A 12,736-nucleotide genomic window follows, 5' to 3' on the forward strand; every position below is an offset into this window, starting at 1 on the left:
AATTAGCTGAGGTTAAGTTTATTATATTTTTTGTGATTTTTAAATATTTAACTTTAATTATTTACCGATAATAAATACATTAAAATAAATTATTAATGATAAATATATTTAAATAAATATGAAAAATTTTAAATTTTAATATTTAAATAAATTATTAATAATAAATACACCTGAATAAATGAGAGATATTAAATTTTACTTCTCAATTTCCGTTTAAAAAAAATATAGCCTTTCCATTTAAAAAAAAAAATAATTATAACAAAAAAATAATTATAACAAAATTAATTACATAAAAAAAGTGCATAGTCACGCTGCAAAACCAAAAGATTTCAATTTAGTTTCCTACTCTTATCGCGCCTTTCTATGTATTTTGCCTTGTTTGCTGTATGCTGCAAAATCTTTTGCCAAAGGACAAAGCGCTACTCTTTTCCCTTAATCTCTCTCACAAATCCTCTGTTGCATGTGATTATATGCTGGTGATTAACTTTAAACTTGAATTGGTGTTGAAATTTGGAGCACTTGCACTGTTTTTCAGAAGGTATGGTTTGCTTGCAACTTACTGATATTTAGTAGGAAATTTTCGATTTTTTACGATGAGTTTTGTGTTTTCAACAATGCATGAAAGCGAAACGGATGAACCTTTAACCAACGATTATTATTATTATTACTATTTTGTTACAGGCGCATGAAATATCGTTGTGTTGGCTTTTTTCTTTGTTTGGTAGTACATGCTTCCAATTGTTCTGAGAATTGGGTATTTTCTAAATTTTCTGTTTTGAAGGCATCGTGGGATTATTGATATTTAATATGATGTTAATTGTTGGTCACTATTGTATGAATGAATGCATAAATTTATGTTTTGGGATTTAGCAATTCAGACTTAGCTGTTGTATCAAAAGAAAATTGTTAGAGATCCTTGAATCTGTGATTGAACATAGATATGTAAACAATGCTGAGTTGGGTCGATATAGTGTATTATTTGAACTCAAATTGTTTCAAAGGCTTAAGGCTCCTTTCTTATTTATTAGCCAGTAGATCATTGAATTGAAGGTTTTTAAGAAGGGCAAGTAAATATACTGTTTCTGGTGATTGGGGATATGTATATCACTATATTGGTTTGAGAGTTGTATGATGAAGTAGCAGCAGAAATTTAACACCATATTTACAACTTCGTAGAAGCTTGTCCTTAGGCATAACTCTCTGCTAGTGGAGATAAGCTTTTTTTGACTAAGCAGCTGTTGTGAATTGTAAAAATTCAGGGTTTCTTTCCAAAAATGAAAGTCAGTCTGCTGCAACTGGAGAAGGGTTAAAGATGACGTGTTGAGTTTGATTTTAAGCTGCCTAAGTTGTAGGTTCTTTTCATGTTTTGGAATATAAAGTTCTTAATGTTTGTCGAGGTAGTAATTATTTATGCAGACATATTTAATGTGCTCTTGTGCCAAATTTCATTGTTACTTGATTTCAGGTATTTAGCATTCATTCAGTTCATAAATAGTATACAATAGGATACAGATAGTAATTTCATGTTGAATAGTCATTCTAACCTTTGTCTCAAATTTAAATGTCGAATAATTATTCCAAGAAATCTATTTTCCAAAATCTAAACTTTTGTTGGAGATAGTTAATACATAGAATAACATTGGCCAAGTATTTGGAATACAAGTTTTTTGAAGAGAAGCATAGTTATTCTATCCTGCATGGAATAGCTATTTTATTCAGTGAATCAAGGGAAGCCCGAGTTGCTTGTTACAAAATTGTGTGTTTCCATAACTAGAGAGTTTAGTTCTGTTTGACATGGATGCATCTTTTGTGTGCTAATTTAGTATTGGTTATGAATTTGTTTATTTTATTTTCCAACCCTTCATGTAGATATTTGAAACATCAGTCAAGTTTATTTGGTGAATTTTCCATTAGAAAGGTGATATTTGTTGATGAAGAACAAATTGAGACTATTTGGATTGAAATTTAACTGTCATTTCCTATTCGCATTATAGCCATGCAGCTCATACTTTAGTTTGACAATAAGCATTGAATTCATTCAGTCAAGCTTTTTGTTAGCAACCAATTAATTTGAATTGGGATGCTGGTTGTTTTGTCCATCTTTTCCCTGATTTCCATGCCTTTTATTCTATTGCACATAAAGAAGATTAGCATTGCCCCTGTGCAAGGTTGACATGGGACAAACCGAGAAATGGTCCAAATTAAAAAATACTATTAATGTCCGTTTCTTAAAGTCTCTCCCTCCAATTAGTTTTAATGACATTCTTAATTATGCTATAGATTCTATAGCCAAGCAGGGTATCCATCGCTCTGAAGATTTTGTTGCCTTTTCCTGATTGTATCTGCCGGTTCAGGGTGTTGTCTTGCATGTTGTTCTCAGTTCTATTTGAGAGTCCTTTGTATCTGTGTTGCTCTGCTTGATGTTTGCTGTGTTTGATTTTGGTCTTAGACTCTTATCTATTTTTCTACTGGCCAGGTTTTAGTTTGGATGTGGCCGTGTTAAGGTTTTCTGGTTTCATCTTTAATAAAATTTTGTTTATCAAATAATGAAAAATAGTAATAATAATAATAAAAATACGTACCACTTAGAAAGAACTCTTTTTTAGCATGACCCTTTTGTGATACATTGCTACCAAGTTTGTATTGCTGGCTGCTCCATCAGTCAATACTTTCCTGACAAACTATGTTGCTTGAGTAATTTTCAGTTACAATTTTATGTCAGAATTTTATCATTTTTTAGTCACTTGCTGTATCCTTGAGTAGTTGCTTGCAACTAACTTTATCATGTATCGCAATTTGCATATGCTCAGGATATTTGAAATCAGTGTACAATCAGATGATCCACATTCACATGATCAAATTCATGAAAGCAACATGAGTTTATTTGTCTGAATTGTCTCATTTATATATATCTCTTCATAGTATTATAACATGCAATAATAACCTTTCCCCCCCTCTTGTTGTAGATGAATGTTTGCCAGAAGTGTGGGGATAAAGGTGACGTGAAGCGTCTTGTATACTGTGTCAAGTGTCGAGTTTCCTCCGAGCATAGGTATGTATAATGGTTACCTCATCATGTTCATCCATAAATTAGAACTGGTAGTTCACTTTTGATAACTGAAAGATTTGATAAAGCACCCCATATGAGACAACAAAATGTATTTAGAGTTAAAATCTCGTGGAAGTTTTAGTTGGATTCTTTTTTGTTTCCTACTATTTGAAAACCAAAACAGATTTGTTTGTTTCCATCAAACTGATGGTGGCAACTACTCTATTTTACTTGTCCCATTCCTTGCATCTGGTTGTTTTGGTAATGGATTTTGTGATATTGACGGGATATACTGTATTTTTTAAATTTTTTTCTTTTTGTGTTTTTAGCTATTGTATTGAAAGAAAAGGTGATGAAAATGGCATTTGGACTTGTGAGGAATGTAGTTCAAGAAAAGCTAAGCCTAGTCCTAATCCATCAATTAAAAGTGCTCGTATTAGTCAAGCTGTTGAAATCAGGTTGAATAGGATAAAGATGCGGAAGCAGGCCAGTTTCACTGCAGTAAAAGCAGAGGCTTGTGCAGATGCAGAAAGGTTGATTAATGCAAAGAAGCCTACAAGTGATAGCCAGAAAGAGAAGATAGAAAGGCTGCCAACTTCTTCCCATAATGTTGGAAATGGCAAGTTCAAAAAATTGAAGAGAAGGTTGGTCCTTGAAGATTCCAGTTCTGAAGAGGAGTCTGATTCTTTTGAACGCGCTGAAGTTGATTCTTGTCAACTAGATCCTGCCATTAATGCTCATTCATCGAACATATCAAGAGAAATACCACATTCAGAAGCCAGCATATATGTACATGCGCAGCCAATCATTGATCCAATTTGGAGGTAGGAATCTCTCTTTGGTTGTCTTATGCTTTAGCGTCAGGCTTATGGCCAGCCATTAAACATTCTATCGGTTGCTACACATGGAAGGTGGTTTCTTTCCCTTCTGCTTCTATAAGCTAAATTTTGCTTTTTCTTTTTGATAGGGGAACTTTGAGAATCCAAAATAAGGAAAACTCAATTTCCTTTGGACTCATGGCCCATTTATCAAGTAAAGCTTGCATGCAAGTAGTGGAAGCAGCAAAAGCATTGCCAATGCGATTGAATGTAGCCATTGTTTCTAGATCCGAAGCATGGCCCCAGAAGTTTCAGATAGAATCACCAACTGATGGAAGTATCGGTCTTTATTTTTTCCCTCAACATGAAAGGTTGTCTCATATGTGATTTTTTTGGACTATGCTTCTTCTTGGGTCTAGTCTTCGAGATTTTTTTTTTCTGTTTTGTCATTTGTCCTTGGGCAGGGATGAAAAGCTTTTTGATGACCTGATGGATAACCTAATCATTCATGACCAAGCACTTAAGACAGCTATAAACAACGTGGAACTGCTGATCTTCTCTTCTCGTGAATTACCTCCAGAACTTTGGCGTAAGCTATTTACCTCTCCCTTTTTTATAGTTTTAATATATGCAACCTTCCACGTCGGTGTCAACTGTATCCATACTTGGAAGAGCATCTGCTAAAACTTCCAACATGCTAAAGAGAGTTAGAACAATGGAGTGAAATATTAACAAATTGAGGATTTTAGCATCAAATTTGGTTACAATTGATACTAATGTGAAATATTGCATATATAATTGGCAAAATTGCTGCAATTTCTTTAAAGTTCCATTAACCTAAATGAATTGATTGGCAGGTTTTTGCAAGAAATACTATTTATGGGGATTGTTTAAACCAAACAGCCAAAAATGTCTTCAGAAGCAGTCGACTTTCTCACAATATAAAGGAAGTGATCCTGTGAAGTGAATAGCCATGCCTTCTTTTCGAGCATAAGTAATAGATTTGTGTCTGATCCCAGGTGCTTTCCTTTAGAATTCTTGCACGAGCTTTACAATGCAAGAAGCAAATGATGATAAAGCACTCAGAAGCAAAACCTAAGTCTAAATCACATTTCATCAGAGAAAGGAAGAAGCTGTACATTTGAACTTTGAATTGGGATTAGGGCTTCCAGTGAATCAGAATCATATGTGATTCTTTCGAAGAAGGAAATGTAAAAAAATCTAAGGCCCTTATGATTTGATTATTATATACTGTCTATCAAAGTAACTATAGATATTAGAGCATTTGCATTAAAATGCGAACAAAATAATATTAAAAATATTATTTTATAGAAAATTAAATCACAATATTAAAATATAATTTTTGATATTTGATAAAAATTATAATTAAATTCCTGCTTTTTTTTTATAAGAATTGTTCGATCTTAAAATTTTGTTTTGTTAATAAAATAATATTTTATTAAAATTTATTGTTACAATATTATAGTTTAATTCTTCATATTTAATTTTTTTATAAACAATTCAGTTTATGCAATTTTAATATTTTATAGCAATTTAATTTCTTAAATTTAAATTAACTATTAAATTTATATTGACTAACAGCAAATTTTTAAAATAAAATTTAGATATTAAATTGTGGCTTAAGATAAATTATAATAATTTTTATTAAATTTCAGAAATTATAATATTACGATATTTTTATTTTTTATCAAATAAATAAATAAAAGCAAAAGAGATATTTTTCCCCCTCTCTTGGAACAATATAATCATGTTATCCTTGCCTCCTTGGTGTTATTGAACCGCACTGCTGAAATTCTGAAAGAGAAAGCCTGGCGGCTGCCTCTGCTTATTTTCAAAAACTCATCTCTACCTGTTCTTACTCTGAATTATTCCTGATAATAAATTTTCACTTTCCGGTTTCTTGATGGCAATCTCTACTTTCTTTGCACCTGTGAACTCTCTTAATCCTGTCGCTCCTTCTATTTCTTCCTCGTTTTCTTTCATTCCTTTCAAAATGCATCACCACCGCCTCATGAGGGCTCATAACAGCTCAAATGGACCGTTGGCGATTCACTGCTGTTATGAAACGGGTCCTTCCTCGGACCCTATGACTGTGAGGTACTGTTAGTGGGTGTATGTTTTGATGGGTATGGATTAGTCAGTTTTTCCGTTTTCTTCTGTGTTATAGGTGTTTGTGAAAATTTCTGTGTGGAGTGTTATGCTTTTGCTCTTGTGCTTATGATGAAGTTAATAGCAATCTGGAAATAATTTGTCTTTATGATTTTATACTTGAAGTCCACTTCTGCCCTTTTTACTGTAAATAATCTTTAATGTAAGCGTGTCCTCCTCATGGACTTTTTGCTTGAATAACAAGTTTAGATACGATTCGGCTGTAAAGTTGCATTCTTTTCCTTATGCTTAGTTGCCAGAGATGAAGATATGGATGGGGTTAGATTAAATCAGTAGGTCTTTTGCTATTGCCAGGTAGAGGAAAGATGAAAAAGGACTCGTGCATATTCTAGAGGGTAAAATTTAGCAACTCCCTGTTTTTGTTTAATGTTCCGTCCTTATAAATTGATTAGACCTGAAGATGCTATATAGTTCTTGCTAGACCCAACTTATCCCTATGTGATTGTGGAGTGTTGCTTCATATTTTATCTAGTTATTGGATCCTGGGGACATTGCAATGATTTTTTTCTCTTGCAGACTCCATTGCTTACGCTGCCAAAAATTGTAGAACCTTTTTTCCCTCTGAATTTTTATCTCTCTGAGCTTATGCAATGGTTTTGGGGTTGGGACATTTTAGATACTTGTACTTAGTTCTTCACTTTTTTCCCCTAAAAAGAATCTTTTAGCAGGCAGGCTCAAATGCCATCCATGGCTGCCTTTGGAGTGAATGAAACTGGCTCATCTAGACCATCTTATAAATGGCAAAGAGTTTTGCTCAAAGTAAGTGGAGAAGCACTTGCTGGAGACAATATGCAAAATATTGACCCAAAGGTAAGGGATGTGAATGATTATGTTATTATGTTTCTGGCATCTTTTTTTCTTGATGCTGATGCATAAATTCTTTTTATAGATCACAATGGCCATTGCAAGAGAGGTTGCCTCAGTGACACGCCTGGGGATTGAGGTTAAACTTCAACCTGCCCATGGATGCATATTTTGACATATATTTTCTTATTCATTTTTCCTTCTATTTTTGTATTCTTAGTTGTGCTTATATCCTTTTTGTGTTTTCTTATTGATTAGCATGGAGTATAATCATTCATGTGGTGATTACCTGTACAAATTTGTTTTAATGAATCAGAAGCCATATGATCTTTCTGGATGAAACATCCTTATTTGGAGAAATATTTCAAATATTTTCATGTTATTCCAAGTTTTACATCTTTTTTTATGGTACTAATTGCTTGAGATTAGAGGCAAATCATCTAACTTGGATGGAAATTGAAATAGATTCCTATGTGGGTGAACAACCACTTAATGCAGGGCAATTATGGAAGTTTTACTATAAGAAATATTACAAACTTGAACATAAATTTGATATATTCGTGTTGGTTTCTATCTTTGTAGTATCTTATCATCTCTGGCAAATGTTTCAGGTTGCAATTGTGGTCGGTGGGGGGAATATATTCCGTGGATCCTCTTGGGCGGGAAGTAGTGGCCTTGACCGTTCTTCTGCTGACTACATTGGGTAATTTCTTGAACTTTATGGTACTCAGTCATCATTGCCTTGATTACTTTTAATACCAAGAAAATCTCAGCATAGAGTGGTTTTAAATTTGGAACCTTGATTCTAAAGTGTGGATCACTTTTATTATATATATAGTCAGTATCTCATGAAACTTAACGATGTTCACTCTGACTTCAATAAAATTGGAAAATAAGGGAAAAACAAGAATAAGAGCTAACTAATTATAGCTGCCTTTTTTTGTTTATTAATCTATTATTTCCTTTTGGTAATTGGACATTCAATTCAATTGAAACAATCTCATTCTTGTACTCATTACTGATTGGCTGTGCAATCTCAACCTCTGTTGAATTCCGTTGGGGAAACATGGATATGGAAACAAGTTTGATTATCAGGTTTTATTGAAATTCTGGTAAACTTACCTAACTGAAGCTGCTTTTGTATCAATAAAGACAGAATTCGATTGGAAGTAAAAAATGCAATAGAGTGCTTAATTTAAATTTTTAGATCTTGTCGAAGAAGGGCTTTTTTGGCTGTTGTACAATATAGAATCATGTTCTGGTTGTGCCCATCCCTTTCAAAATCTGGCTTTCTGCTCCCCCCCTCCCCCCCTCTCTCTCTCTCAACCGAGGGGAGAAGCTTGTATGCTTCTGTTGTATGATGATCTTATTATTGTGTCACTTGTCTTATAGAATGTTAGCCACTGTTATGAATGCTATATTTCTTCAAGCAACCATGGAGAGTATTGGCATTCCAACAAGGGTTCAGACTGCGTTTCGCATGTCAGAGGTTGCAGAACCATATATTCGTCGAAGGGCTGTCAGGCATTTGGAAAAAGGAAGAGTTGTAATTTTTGCAGCTGGAACTGGGAATCCATTCTTCACCACAGATACAGCTGCAGCCTTGCGTTGTGCAGAAAGTAATATTTTCTGTATCAGATCTCTCTATTTGCATTTCAATGCTCTAGGATATTCGCATTGCTCACTTGTCTGCATTCCTGATTCAATATGCAATTTTGCGCCTCCATAACTTCTGCAATGATATTGATATTAAATTGCTTATGCAGTTAATGCAGAAGTTGTGTTGAAAGCTACAAATGTTGACGGGGTATATGATGATGATCCTAGGCGAAATCCAAATGCTCGCCTTCTTGAAACCCTAACTTACCATGAGGTGACTTCAAAAGATCTTTCAGTGATGGACATGACTGCCATTACTTTGTGCCATGAAAATAATATTCCAGGTATAGTTATATTCATTGCATCAACTCATAGGTAGGGCCTTGTTTTCCCCTTTTCTTTTTTCTCTATGTTGGTGAGCCTTAGGTAATGGTAATATTGCTCTGATCTTTCTGCAGCTAATATCAACTTTTCCTTTTCCCCCCTCCTCTTTCTTCTTTTATTCTACTTATTTCTGGCCGGAAAAACTTATAGCAGCATTTTAAAGTTGATTGGCACCTCTAGTCTGCTAACCTTACATGTGCTTATTGCACTCAACTTCTTGTTGCAGTTGTCGTCTTCAATCTATCCAAACCTGGAAACATCTCAAAAGCAATAAGGGGAGAAAGGGTTGGGACATTGATCGGAGGGGAAGCGAAAACATCAGTTGCAAGGACATGATATTGCTTAATGTCATTTGCTTGGTGGCTTTTTTTAATGCATTTTGGAGTTAGATTTGAGGGTGTCTATAATTTATGCCAAAAGATTCATCCCTGGAAGCATTCTGGAATTTTAATTTGGAAGTTGGAGATAAGAGCATTGCTAAAAGTTCTAAGGTAAGGCATCTCCAAATTCCGAGTTGAGTAATTGAGATACTTATTTCGGTTGATTCTGTAAATAATTTGGTCAACTATTGTATTTCTTTTCAACTACTGAATTTTGAAGCCAATAAAATGAATTTATTGGCGTACAATACATTGAATGGAGAGAGAAATTAAAATAAATTAGATTATTTTTCTGGAAATTAACACATGCGATTCCTGAGCAGATTAAGGCACTGCTTTATAGAAAATATAGTTAATATCTCCATATTGTGCTGAAAGAAAATGTAGATGGTAAAGCAATTTTACAAAATGGAAAATAAATAAAGTTTTTCTACTTGTAAATTTTGTTTTTAATTTTTACTTTAGTCTTGGGTATATATAATGGGAAAAAAAAAAAACTAACAATGCTTATTAGTTATAATTATAATATTGTAAAATATATAGTGGATTGACTGAATAAAACTTAAATAATAAAAATTTTCCAATTATTTTAAGAAAATATGTATATGTAAAGATCGAATCTTATTTGTCAATTCTTCAGCCATTCTTTGAGGATTTAAGAAAAGAACTTCAGCCCTTCCTTAGCATATGAAGCCATGATTACTGTCCCTTCCGATTGAATTCAGAACAACCCCAAAATTAAATTGGCTAATTTAAGTTCTAAACCAGATTAAAATTGCGAGTAAATAAATCGGCATGACTTGAATGGATCGAGAATTTTTGGAATGCAAACAGCTTATTCAGTCATATCAATATTAGTCCTTTTTTTTTCTTTAGAAAAAAATAAACTTTTCTTTTTGTTTATCATGCAACTAAGATAATTATATTATTTAAAAACCCAGTGAATTTCAACACAAAGTTATTACAAAAATAAAACGTAAAGCTTAATCTACAGCACAATGAAAAAGAACTCAACCCATCAGTTGTAAGGACAGCTGTACACCGCCAAATGAACATAGGTGTCCCACTGAGTCATCGACTATATCTCGTCGGGAAAGAGAACGCGACCGAAAATTTTAAAGCGCCGATAGAAACAAAATGAGAACAGCTACAAGTACAGTTGCCTAGCACACTGCAAAGCCATTAATCTTATTGACAAAGAGACAGGAGGTATCTAAACATGCATCTAGAATAATACCAGTAGAATAAAAGAGGCTGTCAACTCCACCGTCAGCCGCCATTACAGGCAGAGTCAGCCCATGGCGTTTTTAATTTACGTCAATGGAATGAGCCTCAGTAAGCTCCAGTGCCGAAATGTCTAAGACCACCGACGATATGCACATAGCCAAGGCCAAAATCACAAATCCACGTAACAAATCAGATTTAACAATTCACTCGTTAAAGAAAAATATATTAACATAAAGAAAAGAAACACAACTATAGAACGCCGGGAAAAAAGAGGTCGAAACCATTTTTCCGTCGACAAAAAACAAAACCCTCAAGTACGCTTCTGTCTCGTTTATCTCTTCTCTAATTGACTACATAACTTTTAAGATATAGAACTAGTACATGATTCTCGTCCAACATCCTACATCGTAGGAAGCGTAAATTTTTTAATAACAAATTTCAAAAAAAAAAAAAAAATCTTTAATGGAAACCCATTAAATACACTAACCCTCTATAAATAAATAAATAAATAATTAATTAATTAAATTCTACAAAAATGACAATTACCATTAGTCTCAAAATTACAAAAATCTACAAAATAAATTTTTCGACTTTTCTTCTCATACACTTCAAACAAAGGTCAGTCAACTTAAATAATCAACCACTACTTTCTCAGTCAATACGGAGAACACAACCGATCACCACCACCATCAATCACTCCTCCACCTCCTCCACCCCCTCCCCCCTCTTCTCCTCCTCAAAATCCATGAGCAGGTTGAAGATATCTGGTGAAGGTAATGGAGAAAATATAGGAGCTGATAACAAAGTTGAAGGACTCGCCACAAAACTACTGCTTCCAAATGGACTGTTTATATCATAAAAGAATTTTGGGTCTGTTACCGGCGAGAAAAACCCAGATGGCACCGGAGGTAACATCCCTGGTGCTGGTGATAGGATCCCCGGAATCTGACTTATCTCCACTCCCTCTAACATGCCCATGAGATTATCTCCTTCTTCAATGCTAGCACTGCTTCTATCCCTTGGACTTGCCTTCTCGGTTGCAGCTAATCTTGCTTCTGGTGATACTTCTCCGTCGCCTGAGAAGTCTCCAGAGGAGAGTCCCGTTAGGCGCTGGACCACAGCCATGAAGTCTGAAACCTCGGTGTGGATGATTTTTGGGGAGACTGCATAGATGATCACCGGCTGCTGCTGTGGAGGAAGTGGTGGTTTCTTGATTTTGTGAGAGGCTTGATGGACTTTAAGTGCCGTAGGACGAGGGCCTTGGATTTGGATCTGTTTTTTTGGTGGTGATGGTGATGGTGAACTTGACGGTTGCAGATGTGGTGGCTGCGGTGGCCTTGACCGTCCTGGCGGTGGAGGTGGATTCCCGCCGGTGGGAAAGCCGGAGGGGTCCATGATCAGATCCTAGTGGATCTGGGCTTGTATTAATTATATGGCTGGGAGAGAGAGAGGGAGAAGGGGATGAAGGCACCTTTGTGAATTCTCAATTCTTGAGGCAATTATTTTTTGTCCGACTTTTGAATAATCAATTAATAGTTTTACTTTTTTTATTTTTATGAATAATGAATTATTTTCTTTGTGCTAATAAAATATTTAAAATTTGAAAACGAATAAAAAATTCAATGAAATATTAAAATATTAATAATAATAAAATTAAAAATAAATTTCATATGATATTACATTTATTTCTGGTTTTTAATCCAATGAGATTATTTGAATAAAGAGGAAAATAAAAGTCAATTGGAAAACACGTGCATGATAACGATTGTGATTGGTTGAAAGCAGCATTAATTCAAGAAAAGAAAAATAAATATTTTTATGATGATATTTCAAAAGTAGAATTAAATATAAAATATTAATGAAAATAATAATTTTACATAAATTAACAATTTTATGTATAATTAAGCGAGCTTAAGGAATGTTCCAATAATGATTGATGTAAATAACTTTTATTTTCTCTCAAAATAATTTTTTTAATTATTTACTATAATATTTAAAGATTTATATTTCTATAGTTTATTAATTTTGTTGAGATTTGCATATACCCTTTTAATAATACTTTATTTAAAGTTGGAACTTTAATTTTTATTTTTGATAAAAATATAATGAAACTTATCATCAAACAATTATTAATTACAAAATTTATATATATATATTTTTTCCTTATGATTAGCTTATGATGACTTCAACTCTCCCATAGGTTATCCTTTTAATAATTTCAATACCACGTAATGGAAAGCTGATCAATTAATGAAAATTTGATATTTATGCCTGACGACCGCCAT

The 12,736-nt window shown here is 33.7% G+C and overlaps 3 protein-coding genes and 1 non-coding gene across 4 annotated transcripts; 3 read left to right on the forward strand and 1 right to left on the reverse strand.

The window, feature by feature from the left end:
- The first annotated feature begins 319 nt into the window (after positions 1-319).
- LOC110628697 lies at positions 320-5,176 on the forward strand. Its single transcript, XM_021775490.2, has 6 exons — positions 320-538; positions 2,967-3,052; positions 3,379-3,873; positions 4,017-4,238; positions 4,332-4,456; positions 4,725-5,176. Exons 2-6 carry the CDS (start codon positions 2,967-2,969, stop codon positions 4,832-4,834), a joined length of 1,038 nt encoding a protein of 345 aa, XP_021631182.1. The 5' UTR covers positions 320-538; the 3' UTR covers positions 4,835-5,176.
- LOC122721410 lies at positions 2,106-2,206 on the forward strand. The gene has a single exon (XR_006348089.1). It is a non-coding gene; the product is annotated as a U6 spliceosomal RNA (small nuclear RNA).
- Positions 5,177-5,642: 466 nt separating the features above from the next.
- On the forward strand, positions 5,643-9,530 carry LOC110628762 (uridylate kinase). Its single transcript, XM_021775563.2, has 7 exons — positions 5,643-5,985; positions 6,726-6,867; positions 6,947-7,000; positions 7,473-7,564; positions 8,254-8,480; positions 8,628-8,804; positions 9,071-9,530. The coding sequence occupies exons 1-7, from the start codon at positions 5,792-5,794 to the stop codon at positions 9,178-9,180; spliced, it is 996 nt and encodes a 331-aa protein (XP_021631255.1). The 5' UTR covers positions 5,643-5,791; the 3' UTR covers positions 9,181-9,530.
- A 1,388-nt stretch (positions 9,531-10,918) lies between these two features.
- Positions 10,919-11,953, reverse strand: LOC110627723 (protein MKS1). The gene has a single exon (XM_021774077.2). The coding sequence runs from the start codon at positions 11,844-11,846 to the stop codon at positions 11,145-11,147; it is 702 nt and encodes a 233-aa protein (XP_021629769.1). The 5' UTR covers positions 11,847-11,953; the 3' UTR covers positions 10,919-11,144.
- Positions 11,954-12,736: the final 783 nt, after the last annotated feature.

Source organism: Manihot esculenta, chromosome 12, assembly GCF_001659605.2.
Source record: "Manihot esculenta cultivar AM560-2 chromosome 12, M.esculenta_v8, whole genome shotgun sequence".
NCBI classification, from domain to species: domain Eukaryota; kingdom Viridiplantae; phylum Streptophyta; class Magnoliopsida; order Malpighiales; family Euphorbiaceae; genus Manihot; species Manihot esculenta.

What these genes read in the sequence shown, in the direction of transcription:
- LOC110627723 (XM_021774077.2), bottom strand. Translation starts at nt 11,846, where the DNA reads ATGGACCCCTCCGGCTTTCCCACCGGCGGGAATCCACCTCCACCGCCA.
- LOC110628697 (XM_021775490.2), top strand. Translation starts at nt 2,967, where the DNA reads ATGAATGTTTGCCAGAAGTGTGGGGATAAAGGTGACGTGAAGCGTCTT. An exon ending in ATCATTGATCCAATTTGGAG is followed by an intron (nt 3,874 to 4,016) that starts GTAGGAATCTCT and finishes TCTTTTTGATAG; the next exon opens with GGGAACTTTGAGAATCCAAA. An exon ending in TTTTTCCCTCAACATGAAAG is followed by an intron (nt 4,239 to 4,331) that starts GTTGTCTCATAT and finishes GTCCTTGGGCAG; the next exon opens with GGATGAAAAGCTTTTTGATG.
- LOC110628762 (XM_021775563.2), top strand. Translation starts at nt 5,792, where the DNA reads ATGGCAATCTCTACTTTCTTTGCACCTGTGAACTCTCTTAATCCTGTC. An exon ending in TGCAAAATATTGACCCAAAG is followed by an intron (nt 6,868 to 6,946) that starts GTAAGGGATGTG and finishes TTCTTTTTATAG; the next exon opens with ATCACAATGGCCATTGCAAG. An exon ending in TGACACGCCTGGGGATTGAG is followed by an intron (nt 7,001 to 7,472) that starts GTTAAACTTCAA and finishes CAAATGTTTCAG; the next exon opens with GTTGCAATTGTGGTCGGTGG.